General features: G+C 35.0%; 1 protein-coding gene across 10 annotated transcripts in view; it reads left to right on the forward strand.

Moving 5' to 3' along the window:
* MBNL2 (muscleblind like splicing regulator 2) overlaps positions 1–17,117 on the forward strand; it is a 188,326-nt gene that overhangs the window by 137,482 nt on the left and 33,727 nt on the right. For 5 of the 10 annotated variants that reach the window (XM_020963990.2, XM_020963993.2, XM_020963992.2 and 2 more), the window contains exons 4-7: positions 3,475–3,675; positions 6,171–6,434; positions 13,400–13,453; positions 14,087–14,240. In XM_020963990.2, the coding sequence (XP_020819649.1) occupies positions 3,475–3,675; positions 6,171–6,434; positions 13,400–13,453; positions 14,087–14,240 (673 nt within the window). Of the gene's footprint in view, positions 1–3,474; positions 3,676–6,170; positions 6,435–13,399; positions 13,454–14,086; positions 14,241–14,326; positions 14,518–17,117 lie in introns of those variants that run through there. The other 5 variants (XM_020963996.2, XM_020963998.2, XM_020963997.2 and 2 more) reach the window with 2 other exon arrangements.

A 17,117-nucleotide genomic window follows, 5' to 3' on the forward strand; every position in this document is an offset into this window, starting at 1 on the left:
TTTGATCTTTTCTTTTGAACAGTTTATTTTTTTTATTCTATCATATAATTTATTTACCTGTAATTTCATGAATATAGGGAGTTCCCACTGATCACCTTCCTCTTCCAGTGCAGATTGCAATCTCCCCTGCAATTTATATTTTAGAGAGCTAACTGGGAGCACTGAGAGGTGAAGGGACTTGTCCAGGGTCACACAGGCAGGACATCTGAGAAGCAGGACTTTCTGACTCAGAGTCTAGTCCTTTCTAATTCCATGCTGTCTCATGCTGCTTTTTAAGCAATAAAATAATGAAATTTATATTAGCCTATTAATTTCTTTTGATAAATGAAATATGTGGGGTTTTCTAGGGAAAAAAATTGATTTCATGGAATTTAATTGAAGGTATGTGTAATTTTTAAAATGTCATCAAGAGATTTGAGATGGTTCTATCCACAAACATTCAAGCATTTAGTTCTCTGGGCTTCTGCACTGGCTCATGCCCCTAAAGTGGACTAACCTAGGATTGGGAGCATTCTTTCTTAAAAATAAGATATAAAAATAGTTGAGAGGTAAAATCTCCTTTATTGAATTACTGTACAATTTGGTCATCAGCCAAAGATATTAAATTATACACTTCAAAAAAAAGTAATATTTCATGAGCATTTTTACATATCATGCCCAGGAGGTTAAGGTCTTCTAGAATTACATTTTCAGAAAAATTCCACCACTTTGCAGTCCACATTTATTCAAAGTGACTGAGATTTGTTTTTTTAATGGAACTAAATTATAGTTATGAGAGCTATAAAAAGCCAGTGAAAACCCATGGATGAGAAACATGCATACACAAATACACTAAATTTTAAAGCGGAAAAGAAAAGGAAATGAAAGAAGAGCTAACCGGTATTTATTTCCCATGCTGGAAGACTGTGTAGGAACTTCTTCCCCAAGTAAATCTTATATCTGAATTTTAAAGATCTGGGAGATTCTTGTGAGAATGCTGAGGCAGCAGGCAGCAGGGCTGACAAGTGTGGTTGTAATTAGCTCGGCCAGCACCTAGTTACTGCAGTAAAGATTTCTTCACTCTCTCGTAGGAGTAAAACAAAAATCCTATCAAACAGCAAGGATCTGTTGTCTTCTATCAAACCCATTTGAAATCTGTTTGCCCAGGTAATCTGGTGTTCTTTAAAAAGAAAGATTTTTTATCAACACCTTCATATAAAAAGGACCCATTGTAGCACATGTTTCACACATTCCTAAGCTTCCTACATAGCAGTACTCAAAGGAGCCCCCCACTATACAAAGGCTCTCCTAATCAGTGTTCTCCAATCCCATGTATTAGCTCTCTCTTTCTCTTTCAATTAATTTGTTATTTTGTATATTCTTTAGATTTACTCAATTGGTACAGGATGTTTTCCCCACTAGGATTTAATCTCCTGGAGTGCAGAGACCTTGACCTTCATCCCCTGCACCTAGTACAGTTCCTTCCAAAGAACAGGAACTTAATAAATGTTGAATTTAATTAGATTGAATTGATAAAGTGAAACATTTATTAAGAAAATCTTAGGGATGTCATTGAATGTTTTAACAGCAAGGCTTAAAAATTTATGTTTTTCTGTGAACTGCACAGCATTTCCCCTAAGGGCAGCAGATTCACATTCCATTTTACAAATATTTAGGTGACACTTGAAAAAATTCACCACTCTTTCTTTAAAGAAAAAAAAAACAAACTTTAGAGCATTGCTTCTCAACCAGCATGCAACAAAGTAGTATGAGAGCTGTTTAATGGATAACATACGCTGCTGTGATTATTCAGTTCCTGATGCGATCAGAGAAGATAAACAAACCTTTCATGGCAGATAACATCTTCCTTCCCCACCTCCTGTGCAAAGAAAGTGGCTGTATTCAAAGAAAGCTGAATTGGAACCAACAATGCAGTCAATCAACAAACATTTATTAAGAGTCTACTAGGTGGTAGGCAGTGGGCATACAGATTAAAAAGGGAAACAATCTCTGCTTTGAAGGAGCGTACATTCTATGTTGTAGTTCAGTCGTTTTCAATCACGTCCTACTCTTTGTGACCCCGTTTGGAGCTTTCTTGGCAAAGATACGGGAGTGGTTTGTCATTTCCTTGTCCAGCTAATTTATAGATGAGGAAGCTGAGGTGAACGGGGTGACCCTTGCCCAGGGTCACACAGCTAGTAAGCGCCTGCATCTTCCTGACTCCAGGCCCTGCTCTCTATTCACTATGCCACCTAGCTGCCCTTACATTCTACAGGGAGAGCTAATATGTACATATATAAGTAAATTCAAAATAGGGACAGAGGGCACCAATGGAACCTTGGACGAAGCTTTTTTATTGAAGGTGATGCTTGAGTGGCAGCTTGAAAGAAAAGAGGGGTTCTTTGGGGTGGGTACAAAGGCATGGAGAGGGAGCTTTGTGCTCAATTTTGGACAGAACATTAATGTAATACATACATATAAAATTAATTGTTATTACATTATTAATAATAAATATCATATTTATTATATAATCCAATAATTGTGATGTTTATGTTGTACTATAAAATACAATAATAAATATTATATTTATTATATAATATAATAATTGTAATGTTTATTTTGTACTATAAAATACAATAATAAATATAATAATTATTACATTAATATCATACACACACATATAATATACAAATAAGTACAGAAAGTAAGTAAGCTGGTGAGCAGACTCAAAGTCACGCTATATGAAGATCAAGGTTTTCATGTTATCCTCTTTTGTGATTGGAAAAGATAAAATTATGTTGGATTAGGGGTGGGAAGGAGGATGGTTGTAAGACAATGGACAGAAATCATTGAACATGTGTTGGGTATTTGTAGATAGGGACAGATGACCTCTCTAGGACTCAGTTGTCTCATCCCTAAAATAAGGAGGGATGGACAGATAATTTCGAACTCTGTAATTCTATTACATAATTCTTTGTTGTAATTCTATTATATAATTCTTTGTTGTAATTCTATTATATAATTCTTTGTTATAATTCTATGCAGGGGTACAACAGGCTAGCATCTTATAAGTAACTGAACAATTTGAAATGCTAAGAAATTACAATGAAACATCTTTTTTCTTCTTCCTTTGCATAAGTAATACCTCCATTTCCTCCCTATTGGTGCATTTTCAGATTGTTCTCAGGGGTCTTTTTATACATTGAAGCTATTTTAAAGGGACATTGGTTTTTTACAGGAGGAGCCAAGTGCACAGGTGCTATCTTGGATTTATTCTTCACCAAACAATCCCCTCAGCAGAACTGTTTTATGCCCTTTAAAGCTGTTATTAAGTCCTGCTTAAAACAAGACAAGTGAAAATATTCATCCAGTAGATTTATAAAATTGTATTCGGTTTTCATCTGCTAACTTTTCCAAAAGGAAGTTTGGGTTTTTTTTTAATTTGTACAAAAAAGGAATCTATTTCTTTTCTTACATGTTGTCTTCATTTTGCAGCCTACGTTTCCTGTAGGTCCAGCCCTAGGAACAAATGCAGCGATTGGTTTCGCTCCTTACTTAACACCTGTAACCCCTGGAGTTGGGCTAGTCCCTACTGAAATTCTACCCACCGCTCCTGTTATTGTTCCTGGGAGTCCGCCTGTTACAGTCCCTGGCTCAGCTGCTACTCAGAAACTCCTCAGGACAGATAAACTCGAGGTACTTTCCTTAATGCTCATGATTAGAAGCACATTTCTATTCTAGTGAGTGCATGAAGAATAATAATTCAGGTCTAGTGAAGCAGCCTGCCCCACCCCAAAAAAAAGGCACACTGCTTTATAGGCCTAAGTATTGAAAGGAATTGGACTGCGAGTTAAAATTTTAATAATAATGATGAAAACAAGATCCACAGTCCTTTGTTCAGTTTACATATGTTTCCTGTTATTGGATATATAGCAGTATTGTGCTTAGTATTTTTAAATAGATGAAAATTTGGGAATTTAATAAAAATATCTGTGGATTAGTAGATTTTTAAAAACTAATCTGCGAAGCTATTATATTGTTGTTCTAACTCAAGGAGACCTCAACAAACACTATGTCTATCAGGTTTCCACTTGAATCTGAGCTATAGAATTTATCCATTTATTTTATATTTTGCATTCCTTATTGTAGAATTGGTCATGAGTATCAAATGTAAATATTACAGTAGATTTACTGAAGAATTCACTTAAGTCTACTTCTGGTTTTAGTTTCTATATGCTCTTGTGTAAAGGTGCTTTGAAATTATGCTATCCTTAGTATTGAATCATGAGAATATGTTCTTTCAACTTGTATTTGTTTGAGTTAAATACACGTTTGAGTATTGGCCCACTAAAATCTAGTGGCAATGAAATGTTGGTATGTTTTAGAATCGAGACTTTCAGGCGACCACTACTTAAATAAACATTTTCAGAAGGCTTTTATTGGAACCATGCTTCTTTTTCACTCATAGTATTAAGAACAAAGCATATACTTACCTTACTCATACATGTCAACACCCATTGTGTATCATAAAATTTCTTCACACGGAAAACAAAGGGCTTGAAAACGTTGTCCTGACATCATCTCCACCCTGAACATCAATTACTCCAGTCTTCAATATATATCAAGCAGATAAAATATGCTAGACTTCACGAGCAGAATAAAATATGGCACAGATAGGACTGCCTCTGAAAAAAGTTTACGAAGAAAAGTTGTGAAAGACTAATGGGAAAAAAAAATCTTAAGCCCCGAATCCTTTTTGGTGAACAATTCTAACACACAATGAAAAATAATTGCCTTTCAAAAACTGCAAAATGTTTTGGGCTCCACCTACTGGCCTCACAAGAGAACTGATGGTGAGCATTGTACAATAATGGGCAGATTAAAAGTGCTGAGTCAAACCCAGGTGATGTGAATAAGCAGACCTTCCATAAATTTCTAATAGACAATAATAACATAACACAAAATAATTGAAATGGCTTTTAGCTCATTTCAAGTAAGGAACAAGGTCTACAACAGTACAGTATATCCATCCCTGATACTCTTAAATTTAGGAAACACTTAATCAGTACAAAACATGACTAAAGAATATGTTCTTTCTGGGTATGAAAAAATCTTTACATGTCGTTTAGGGGAAAACAAAATATTTTCTCCTTCATGTGTTACAGGCTAAAGACAGAATGTCAGCTAATGTTCCTAGCAGGAAAGACCTACTGCTGCTTTTATAATGTGTTCAATTTAGTCTTCAAACCAGTTAACCAATTGCAGATGAAATTCTGAATTTCAGACAGATGTTTGATTTTTAGGAAGCTTGCATTTCACACCAAGAGCTAAGCTCAGTTAAACGCTTTCATACACCAACAAATGTGATTACGGCACAAAACACTACTTTAACAAAATAGCATTTAACCTTTAGAATTGAAATCTAAAGGTAATTTAAAATTTTATTAGTCTTTTTTCTTTGCTACTGATATTAGAACTAACAAGTTACTGAGAATTTTTTTCTTAATTCTAAAGAAATTTTGCTTTACGTAGTAAAATTGTGTTGAACCAGAATGCTTTAGAGATGACATGTTCTGGTTACTTGCAATTTTGAGATGAGAGTTTAGGAAAAAGCTCTTTTTATTTCAGTGCTTCCTGTTGGAAATATTTCTAAAATATTTTAATCCACTTTCATGTCTCACCAAGTACACTACAGTGAGCATAACTAAATCTATCTCTGATGATTAAGGATATGATAGTTCATTATACTCATAATTGTAGACCTCAATTATTACTATATAGCAGGAGTGACTTTTACCTTGGTAAGGGGAAAAGTAGCTTTATTCCCTCTTCCACTGACCCTTTTTATTATATGTAAGCTTCCAGGAACCCAGAGCAAACCATGGAAATGTGGGAAGGCAAAGAAGAGATCATACCTGGTTGTAGGTGAATTCTTCACTAGGACTCTGATCTCAGCCCATGTTCTTATTTATCTCTTCATCCTAAAAGCAGGGCATAGTAAAATACTATGTTTAATTGAGGGTTGATTGGTTAGTTGAATTCTCGTTAAATAAGGCTTTCTCATAAATGGAATGGAAGGAGCAACCATTAAGAGGAGAAAAACCACACCATCCATCCTTTAAGAGCATGTTGGCCATTCCAGCCATTTGGTCCATCATCTTCAAATTCTCTTCTCTGCCACATGTTTTCAGGTGTGCAGAGAGTTCCAGAGAGGAAACTGTGCCCGAGGAGAGACTGACTGCCGCTTTGCTCATCCTTCAGACAGCACAATGATTGATACAAATGACAACACTGTAACCGTTTGTATGGATTACATAAAGGGTCGTTGCATGAGGGAGAAATGCAAATATTTCCACCCTCCTGCACACTTGCAGGCCAAAATCAAAGCTGCTCAGCACCAAGCCAACCAGGCTGCCGTCGCTGCTCAGGCAGCCGCTGCAGCAGCGACAGTGATGGTAAGTGAGCATCTCTCCAGCTTTGCCTTTTACCACCTTCCTCCTGCCCAGCCATGGTTCCCCTAACAGTAGGAATTTCCCATAGGCCACATTCCCTTTGTATTGCCCTCGAAGTAGCTAGGAAATTGGGAATGCTGCTATTTTTTCTTCCCTACTGTATTAGTTTCTTCAGTGTCTGCCCTTCCTTTGCTATTTCAGCACAATAGATAAACCCCTTGGGTGTAGAGAATTATTAAATACTTCTTGCTCTCCTCTCGAACTTTATTTCTTCACCTCCAAATTTAAATGTGTCAGTTTAGTTTCCTGATAACAGAGAATGGAGGACATGGGATACAAAAATATTATCAAGCAATGTGTTTGTGGGGAGGGGTTATACAGATGCTGTTTTGAGAGCATTGGCTAATAACAAGTGAAGGGTTTGGGCCTTACATCTTCAGAGTGGGAAACAAAAAGCAATTGAAGTTAATGAGCTTCCTTGAGTAGCAATGTTGGAGACAAAGTTGGACAAAACAAGGCAGACATTTCAGGCCTTTTCTAGAAATTTCTTCAGCTCTTACCTGCTTGAGCATAGCAGTTCCAAATTCATTTCTGTTGGTATAAGAATTCTGGCCTACCATTGCCTTGCTTTAATACAAGAAAGGCAATAGGCAATTATTTCCCCTTTAAATATATTTCATATTAGTTACCTACCAGCACTTAATAAAGTAACCCATCAAAATGGCACAATTCTGTTATTTTTGGTGAACTTATTAAGATATGGAGGTGTTGTCCTTGTTTTGTCCTTCAGGCCTCTTTCAAAGGGTTGCTATTTTTCATGTCTTCCTCATTCTCATTTTTCCTCTCCCTCATCATTTCCTCTGAACTTAATATCTTCCTAAATGCATCTGTATCAATGGGGCCATGTTTAAAAAAAGATGCAATATAGCATTATTTCATAATATAGAAAAACTTAATGTTTCTCTTTTGGCAAATTAATACTTTTGGAACTGGCTTTATAAAAGGAACTTTTATAAAGAACTTTATAAAAGTACTTAATTAGTTAATTATTAAGTAGTTAATTATTATTTCCACATATGAAAGGGCTTTTTCTTTAGAGTAAATAACATTTTGCAACATTTTATATACTTACCATATTTTTTCAAAGTGGAAAAACTCTTTAGTTTCCCATTTCTTAATATTGTGTGAGAAATGTCTTTTCTTCTCCTTTTTTTCTCCTTTTTTTTTCTTTTTGCTAGGCAGTTGGGGTTAAGTGACTTGCCCAGGGCCACACAGCTAATGAATATGATGTGTCTGAGGCCAGATTTGAACTCAGGTCCTCCTGACTCCAAAGCCAGAGGTCTATCCCCTATGCAACCTGGCTGCCCCAAGAAATGTCTTTTAATTATATTTTTTGTTTAATATATAAGCAATTCTAAGGTACCAATAGGCATGTTAATAACTCACAGATATATAGTGTTTTCCTTACAACATGTCTATGAGGTAGATAGCATAAACACTATTTTCTCTAATTTAGAGATGAGGAAAGTCACTTAAAAATTATGTAGAAAGTTATTTTGGAACTCATAACATGTTTTCCGATAGAAATAAATTGAAAAATGGCTAGGGTCCCAGACTACCCCACAAAACTATATTCAGCCCATAGTATAGCAAACTATGGTATTAATAATAAATCTAAGTTTCCATAAACCTTCCTGAGCTTCAAACACTGAGCTCAGTTTACATGCCCAGGTTGCAAGGCCATGATGGTAGCAGTTCACAACCTAGCTGTGGGGAATATGTTCATATCACCAACATAGATTCAGAAAAGTTTTTGCAGTAAATGAAGCAGTAATTACTATAGTTTCTTATAATTTCTTCCCAATATCATGAGAACTATCACTGTCTACTGAAAAACAACTCCCCAAAAACAGTCTTACTGAAAGAGAAGCCACATATCCTCTCTAACAAGGATATGTAAAATACTGCAGTTGTCATGTCTATTTAGCTCAAGTCAATTGCAAGTTGCAGTAATCATCATGGATTCAGTTGGGTAAATCAACATGGTTCTGTTCTAACACTAACACTGACAGTGTACTAGAGACATACTCTTCTATTTCTTGATATGAAAATATGAATGTGAATTGTGACTTTTATGATTAATATAGCCAGATGATATCAATGATCCAGTCACCTAGGTAAGAAATACTGCTGCCTGGGAAGTAAATTAACTAAGGAACAAATTTGTAGACATTCGGAGTTAAAATGTAAGTTTTTCCAGCTCAAAAAATGACTATAAAAGAATTTGAAATTTCTAGCCCAGGAAAGGGGAAATTTATTCAACAAAGCATTTATCAAGTGTCCACCATAGGCCAAGAACTGTGCTAATTGCCAGAAATATTGTACTTATATTTTTATTGCTCCTTTTGTACATCTTGAACTGTGACAATCAAAGATAATCCACTTCCCTCCATAGAAGTTTTTAGACTGGAAACTTAATAGGAGATAATTTTCCTGTGTAATTGCAATGCAAAAGTTATCTGATTTTCCATTCAAATCAATTTTATTAACATATATGAAAATGTAGTGACATAAGCATTTTTTAAAAACCCTCTCATCTGTTATACACATTTCAATCGATCATGAAAAAGATGTAGAAACTGAGTACAGTTGGCCACTTTCTCACCTTTCTTTTTTTTCAAAGTTGAAATCTGACATTCTGTTCAACCTTGCCAGGACTTGTTTGACCTCCAAAATGTTCTCTTGTCCTTTATCTCCTGGTCAGACCCTGGATAGGTCTTCAGTTTTCCTGTCCTGGCCCTTAGCCCTTATTCTGAATACTGAATCCTAACAAAACTTTATACTAACAACCTATCATATTCTATTCATGAGAAGAGAAACTGGAGAGATATAAAGCTATGAAAGCACAGGATAAACTTTAGGGCATAGACAATTAGATCTAAGAAAGGTTGGAATAAATGGAATGGTGTAATCCATTGGTTCTCAAAGTATAGTAAGATCTGTGGGAGTCTCCAAGACCCTTTCAGCAGATCTAAGAGGTCAAAATGCTTTTCATAATAACACTAAGATTTTTAAATGTCTAATATAGCAGATATTAGTAGATTGAAGTCCAGGGTTGTGCTGTAGCTAGCTCAAACTGGCCTACTCTTTCATTGATGTATATCAAAAGTGATATAGGCAGGTGTTAGGTTTGAGATGCAAATTAATTTCAGACAATGAAATGTTTTTACCAAAGAAGGTAAGGAGATATAAAGATCTTTAAAATAGGATTTCACTGAATAACTTGAACGTCATTTTTTATGGATTAGACACATAAGATCATTTCTAGTCCTATGATTTTAGGTTATGTACAGAAAAAAAAATTAACCCCAATTAAATTAAGGGAGAAAACCTTAACTTTCCACTATCAGTCATGACCAAGGAAGGATTTTAAATTGGCTTTTACTTCAGCTGATGCCTTGTTTTATCTCTACTTGTCTTATTTTAGAGGGGTCATCTACTATTTTGGCTGTTCGAAGAAGGAATGCATTATGAAACAGATGTAACTGACAACTCTGACTAAAGGGAAACAGGCAGCCTTTGGGTCTTTGTGCAATTAGGTCTCTAACAACTCAGCAAAGATTCCTTTCAGAAACAATAGTACTGTAGTGACAGCACATTCCTTTGGCCAAAGCCTTTATTAGTTTGAAAAGCAGCAATATGTGTCAGGTCTGGCTGGAGTTTGGGATAACATGGTCCCTGTGATGCTATGAATTTAGAGAATTAAGTTGAGTTTTCTGCCAGCAAAGCTAATTCTGGGGCACCTTATGCATTACAATCTCATTCAAACCTTTTATGAGTGTGTAGAAAATATTAGCAGTGATAAGAAGCAGGAAGGCTTAGCAAATGAGGGCCTGGCTTGGGTTCAGGCCTTTGGTACATACTAGCTGGATGATCATAGGCAAGTCACTTAACCTTGAGTTGTCCCAGGCTGCTCTGTAAGACTGTAAATTTCAGAATGATTGCAGATTATCTGAATTGGTATAGAGAGTTCCCTAAAGTAGAAATCTCTTAACACCAATGAAATCACAGATCTGGACCAATTCAATCTGGGTCAGATGGCAGAAGGTGGCACAGTTGAGTGGCATGCTTAACAGAATCCAAAATGGGGCTGAGGAATTCACTGTCTCACTAACACTTGTACAGGGAAGGCTTAGTGGACAACATGGAATGGTTCAAGATGTCAAGGAAAGTTTGTCTGGGCAGAAACAATGAAAAAAGGCTAGATAATTCAACTCATTTATTAAGTACATTTATTAAGTGTGCTAGGCTCTGGGGGAAAAAACAAATAAGTCACATGGCCCAGCACCAACCTTCAAGGAGTATAACATCTAATAAGGAGGATTAGATAGAAACACATACCTAAATTGCACCCTATAATGTGACAAGTACAAAGAAGGAGTCTGTACAAAGTTCTATAAAATATTTGAGAAAGAGATCATTTACAGAGTTGGAATAAGAAAGGGAAGACAACTCTCAGGGGACGGTTTCATGGAGTTCCAGGGTTAAGGGAGATGGTAGCATCTAAGAATTTTAACAACAGGGAGACTTCATTCTCTTTTAGGATCCCTGAGGCTGAGTGAAGGAGTTAATTTTGCTGCATAGAAAATTAGAACTACTAGAAGACTCACAATAGTCCAAAATAGGCAAATGATGATTCTAAAGCCATTGAGTCTGAGGCAATTATGGTATGGCATACCATCATTTCCAACTTTACATACTTCTTTTTGTTTTCTTTCTTCCTTTGTTTTTTCTTTTCTTCTTCCTGTTTTGTTTTTTTTTTAAATTCCTGGCCTGTACAATAGGTCTGCCAAGGACCCATAGGTATTATTGAGCCCTGCTGGTACTTTGGTGCTAAAATAAGAGTAAAACAATCAGAACCTAGGTTGTGCTCTAGTACGTGACAAAAATGGACCTGAAGAATATGATGTTACTTGAAATACAAAGATAATTGATGCTCAGGTGTGTTAGATTATCAAGTTCATTTTAGTTCCCTTTAGAAAAAGAGGATGTACACTTCTGTAATTATCATTGATTAAACTTTTTTTTAACGTCATTCTGTTAAGAGAGAAATAAACCTCAGTGTTTGAACAAACAAGAGACAGAAGCAATATGACAATTTACTAACTTCTCTAGAAGGAATTCACCTATGTAGCCAGTGTTCATTTTTTAAAGCAGAAGCCATGCTTCATCAATAGTGGCAGCCATTGATTCTAATGTATACCTTCTACCCAGATTCCCTTTTTTGTCATCTCTCATTTGAACTTCTTCTATATCCATTCTTCTTCCCAGTCTTCTCATTAGCACTCAGTCATCCTGAATGTCTTTATCTTCATCAAACATTCCCTGTCTCCTAATTCCCTTGTGAGTTTTCCCTACTTTGACCATCTTAGCTCTTCTCTCTCTCTCTCTCTCTCTCTCTCTCTCTCTCTCTCTCTCTCTCTCTCTCTCTCTCTCTCTCTCTCTCTCTCTCTCTCTTCCATATTTTTTAATCAGAATATTCAAATGTTGGTGAGTGACACTTTATTTATGGAGGGAAATGTGGCCCATCATATGCCTTGATTCAGTGTTACTGTCTGACTGCTTTTTCATATTTTATTTATTTTCTGTCTGCTCTTCCACATCTGGAGTTTAAAATAAATTCATAAATATGAATTCTTTAACTAAACATGAGGGGCTTACCTATTGTGCTGCCCAAAAAAAAGGACTTTTTTTTGTTTCATTTATGGCAATTCCTTCGATCCTATGTATTTTCACAGAATGCTATTATGCTACTATGGATCTTTGTAAAAACTAGAAAATATTAGCAAAATTTTCTGTTGTGATCTAATCAGATCAACCTTTGTTTTCATTTCAGCCCCTTAAATGCAAATATTGGCAACAAAGTATGGTTATGTGCTAAATATGTTACTTGGTTTAAGCATTTTAACAAGTCTGCTATTTTTAGCTGTTACTCCTTTTCTAACCATCAGTTCCATGCTCTTACTAACTCAGTCACTGATCTTTCTAAGTATACATATAAATTTACTGAATATAGATGAGTATGATAGCTCAGAAAAACTTTATTGCTAAAATAAAAAGTGTCATTTTCTCGGTATATTGCGGTAAGTGAAAAACACCTAAGCCACAATTCCAAATGTAGTAAATAATATCGAATGGATGATAAGTTAGTCAACAGACATAAAATTTTAATGTGAAATTGGGAAAAATGAGAAACAAACTTTAATTCCAAAACTTGCTAAAATCAGAAAGGTACTCCACACTGCCAGGTCCACAATGGCAAAGTAAAATGGAGAACTGAGGCAATTATCCACATAATTCAGCCAAAGAAAAAGAAAGTCCCAAACACTTTTGCCTAAATTATTTGGTGTTTGTTATTTTTTTTTGCCTGAATTTTTTTGCCCCAGTTTGTCACTTTACTTTGCTACAGTAGATTTGTTATGAAAACATGTAATATTATCCAACTTGGGCTGCAAACAACAATTATTAGATTATTTTTGACTTGACAACTAACTTATCAGAAGTTCTTCTAAATCAACCCCATGTAATCTCTAAGATTTTTGCATTTCTGTGAAGCAATATAAAAATGCTTATGGTGTGTATGCAAGCTGCTATTTTAATTAACTTTCCTGAATTTCAAACATCTATATCTCTCTTATATGCTTTTAACTAAGGTATAGTAGATGCATTTTTGCTTCAATACTAATTCAAGGTGTAATATTCATTTCTTTAGAGAACATTTTTGTTGTTGTGCATGCCTAGTGTTTTGTATGTTGTATATTGCATTCAGAATATTTTTTTCCTTCTCACCTATCCACAATGCAATGCCGTTCCCATGATGCACCTCTGCTTGCTGTTTACCTGTATGTTAATTCGCTTGAATCCCATTGGCCCACTGCCATCATGTGCTCGCTGCCTGTTATTAAAAGACTCAGTCGACTGCCAAAGCAATGAAGCGACCTCTCGAAGCAACTGTAGACCTGGTACTTTGACCTTTCACCTTTCGCTTTGCATGTAGCTTTTCAGAAAACCAACTGAGATTTGTATTGCTTTTTGTTTTAACATCAGTTGAAAACAGTCATTATTATTAATTTATGGAAATATCCAATTTAGTGTTTAGCCATCTCATTTTTCATATGTAATAAATGCAAGAGAATCATTTAATCCTAACATGTTTTAATACCGTTTCTAAAAGTTTTGAAGCAAGTTTCAATGATTTGGTAAAAGAAAATTCTCATTAAAATCCTTATTAACTTTTAAGCTTCAAATATTTTCATGTAGTTAGGGAAAAAAAGTACTAGGTATTAATAATACAAGTGCCTTTTTCCTTTAGAATAGTTTAACTCATTCTTAAAGCAGATGCCATTTTTGTTGCTTGATAGTTTCCTTTTCCATAGTTGTGGTGCTACAGTCTTAGGTTAATGAAATCATGCTTTTGCCCTCAATAACAAAACCTCACTCATTGTACATCGCTGCTGTTTGAATTAAGGTGCATGGCAAAGGCATCTCTTTAGCTGTCAATTTTTAAAGTATGTTGCAATATTTTATCTCTGTGTAGACTGGGTATGTTTTTTACTTTAAGTTCTACAAGTCTTATCAAAATTCCTTGTTTGTAGGCCTTTCCTCCCGGTGCTCTTCACCCTTTACCAAAGAGACAAGCACTTGAAAAAAGCAACGGTGCCAGCGCCGTCTTTAATCCCAGCGTCTTGCACTGTCAGCAGGCGCTAGCCCATGCACAGTTGCAGCAACACACGGCATTTATTCCTACAGGTATGTTCCACTTTACATTTTAGAAAAAAACCCACCAGTTTGAATATGCTTCTGGTAATTCACTCTCTTTTTTTCATTTCTTTAAGCTATTTGGTGACGCCTCCTCTACTTTTAAAGGTACAGCACGGACTGAAACCTGGATGTAGAAGGATTTATGTTAATTTGAATTTCATCCAAAACCTGTTACAATCCTAAAGCCAAATAGTTTAGATAATTAAATACTAGATGTGATCCTTGAGATAAATGATAAAAAAAAACCAACCAGATCTCTTGTTTTTCTGTATTTACAGACTGAATATTGCTAATATGAACATATCCTTTTAATATGGAACATTTCCAAATGAACCCAAGGTTTATTATTAATGTCTTGTGTGTGTATATATATATAATATGTATATGTGTATATACATATATATGTATAACAAATGTGGAATACTAACCTCAGTCTTTTGCTAGACAGTATATTCAAAAGACAGGCAATGTAATTTAAGGAAAATCTTCCAATCATATTGCCCTTGTCTGTACCTTTTCTCCATCTCCATCAATATCAAATTTGCAAAGACCTTAATTTTGCTTAGTGCCAAGTCACTCCCTGGTAACATGTGAGATGCTTCAGTGTATTGACTCTTTCTGGTTACTTGAGGGTCGTTTCTATTAACCATAGTATTCTACTGGTAAATCATCTAGTTCTAGCCTCCCATTTCTCAGATAAGGTAAATGTGGCTTCCAAAGGACGTATACTAAGTAAGCAGAGGACCTGGGATTGGAACCCAAGTTTTCCAGCTCCTGGTTCCAGCTCTCATTCTGTTACATGCTGTTGTCTTTACGTAGTATAGTCTTTGGCACCAAATATGGGGAGAAATCAATTAATGAATAGTTAGTTTATATAATACCAAACAATCAGTTTGATGAATTCTTCTTTTACTTAATTAGCTGGGTTTTTTTTTTCACACCACAGGCCAAATTGACCTGATGTTTCTGTATCAGGGAATGGCTTAGGCCCTGGGGAGCAGAAAGTATATTGATTGTTTTTTTTTTTTAAATTATTATGTTTTTTCAGATGGGGATGGGGGTGATAGTGATAGTGATAGTATTTCAACATTATTTAATCTTGTTAAAGGAAACAAATAAATTTAAGCTAGTTTATTTACTATTAAAAAACTAATGAAATCAAACATTTTAAATGATATATTAGAGTGGCTAATCTTTTTAAGAATTTTTTTTCAGCTCCTTATATGTATGGTAAGCATGTCAGTCTAAGAAGTTTTAGTTAATAGTCTTTCCTGATATTTTGTTATTATGTGTATACTCTGGCATGTGTTTATTAATCTTTTAAAAAACATTTTTAAAGTTGTAATAAGTACATGCATTAAGCAAGTGAAAGGATTCATAGTGCTCTGCTTTCTTGGTTTAGAGATTTATATTTATTTTAAAACTAGAAATCACGTTCCCACAAAATGCACTTTCCCATGTTGGAAATCACTACTACTGTTCAGGCTTCACTGGTACCATGGTAAATAAAGCCCAATTTGATTATATTCTAGTACATTTATATAATTTGTATTTCTATATACAAAATTATTAGTCACTATGGCTAATGTAATTCAATCGCATTATTCCAAGTTAGGCTTAGCACAAGGTTCTCTGAGATAATCAGATATTTCAGGATTTCCACAGGCATCTCCTAATGTTAGGTTGATGAGATTTCCACCACCAGTCCCCTGACTATGATAAGTTTGGGCAACAACATGGTATAACAGAAAGAGAGACAAACCTGGGTTTTGTTCTTGGCTCTGCCACTAACTCTCGGGGTTCACCAGGAGCCAGTCATCTCACTTCTGCCACACCTCTCAGGTTTCTTATTTGGAAAACAAGTGGGTTGGACAAAATGACCTCTAAGGTTCCTTCTAACTCTAAAATTCTGTGATTCTGAAAAACAGGTCAAAAATAACAAGAAAATGTGGGAAAGTTCATCAAACCCAGTTCAAACCTTGCAATTGCCTATGAATCCCAAGAGCTCTGCTGAACAATGGAACTTAGATAACTTGTGATTCGTTTTATCACCTCTAACACTAACATTTAACATCCCTCCATAATAACTGTTTCATTTAATCATAGAAAAAAAATCTCTCATTTAAAAATACTTCACTTAGAAATCATTTAGATATTTTCCAGTCAAGAAAACATATCATTCCTATGTGCCATGTACAATTTCTTGATTTTTGTTTATGGAAGAATATTAAATAATTAAGGAAACATAAAATGTTGCTGGGGCTGTGTACTGTTGCCCTCTATTGGATGAATTAATCACTCACGTTCGTATAGGAAAGCTTTGTGTACATTTTGACTGTGGGAGATTAATTGTAAACCACATATTTCTGTGAAATTTGGAGTGGCCAAAGGTGTGTCAGAAGTGCTTTCATTGATAGTCATATTGTAATTTTTTTTAAAATATGCAAGAATGTAAGTCTTTGCAGAGAAACTTATAGAAACATTTGTGAAATGCAATGCATGAAAGAGTTCTTCATCTCAAATACTACTTTTTTTTCCTGAAGTTTTATGATGCTTGTACATGTTCTCCATATATGTTTGAAAAAAAATTAATCTGAAAAGAAATGAGCAAAACGCTTTTGCCTTTGCATGACAATTTCAGGAAATACTATGCTCACTTTACTTCTGGCTAGTTTCAGATATTGCTTTAACTTTGTATAAAGTACATTTCCAAAAATCCATGATAATAATAAAATTATTGTTATTATTGTTGTTTTAAATCACACAATTCAAATGATTACTTTAAATCATTTTTTTTATTTTGCTGCTTGATGGATGATGGTCTTTTTGCTTTAAACTGGCAGAATTTGTTTTTTTTTCTCCCTA

Source organism: Phascolarctos cinereus, unplaced genomic scaffold, assembly GCF_003287225.1.
Source record: "Phascolarctos cinereus isolate Bilbo 61053 unplaced genomic scaffold, phaCin_HiC Scaffold_7;HRSCAF=346, whole genome shotgun sequence".
NCBI lineage: Eukaryota > Metazoa > Chordata > Mammalia > Diprotodontia > Phascolarctidae > Phascolarctos > Phascolarctos cinereus.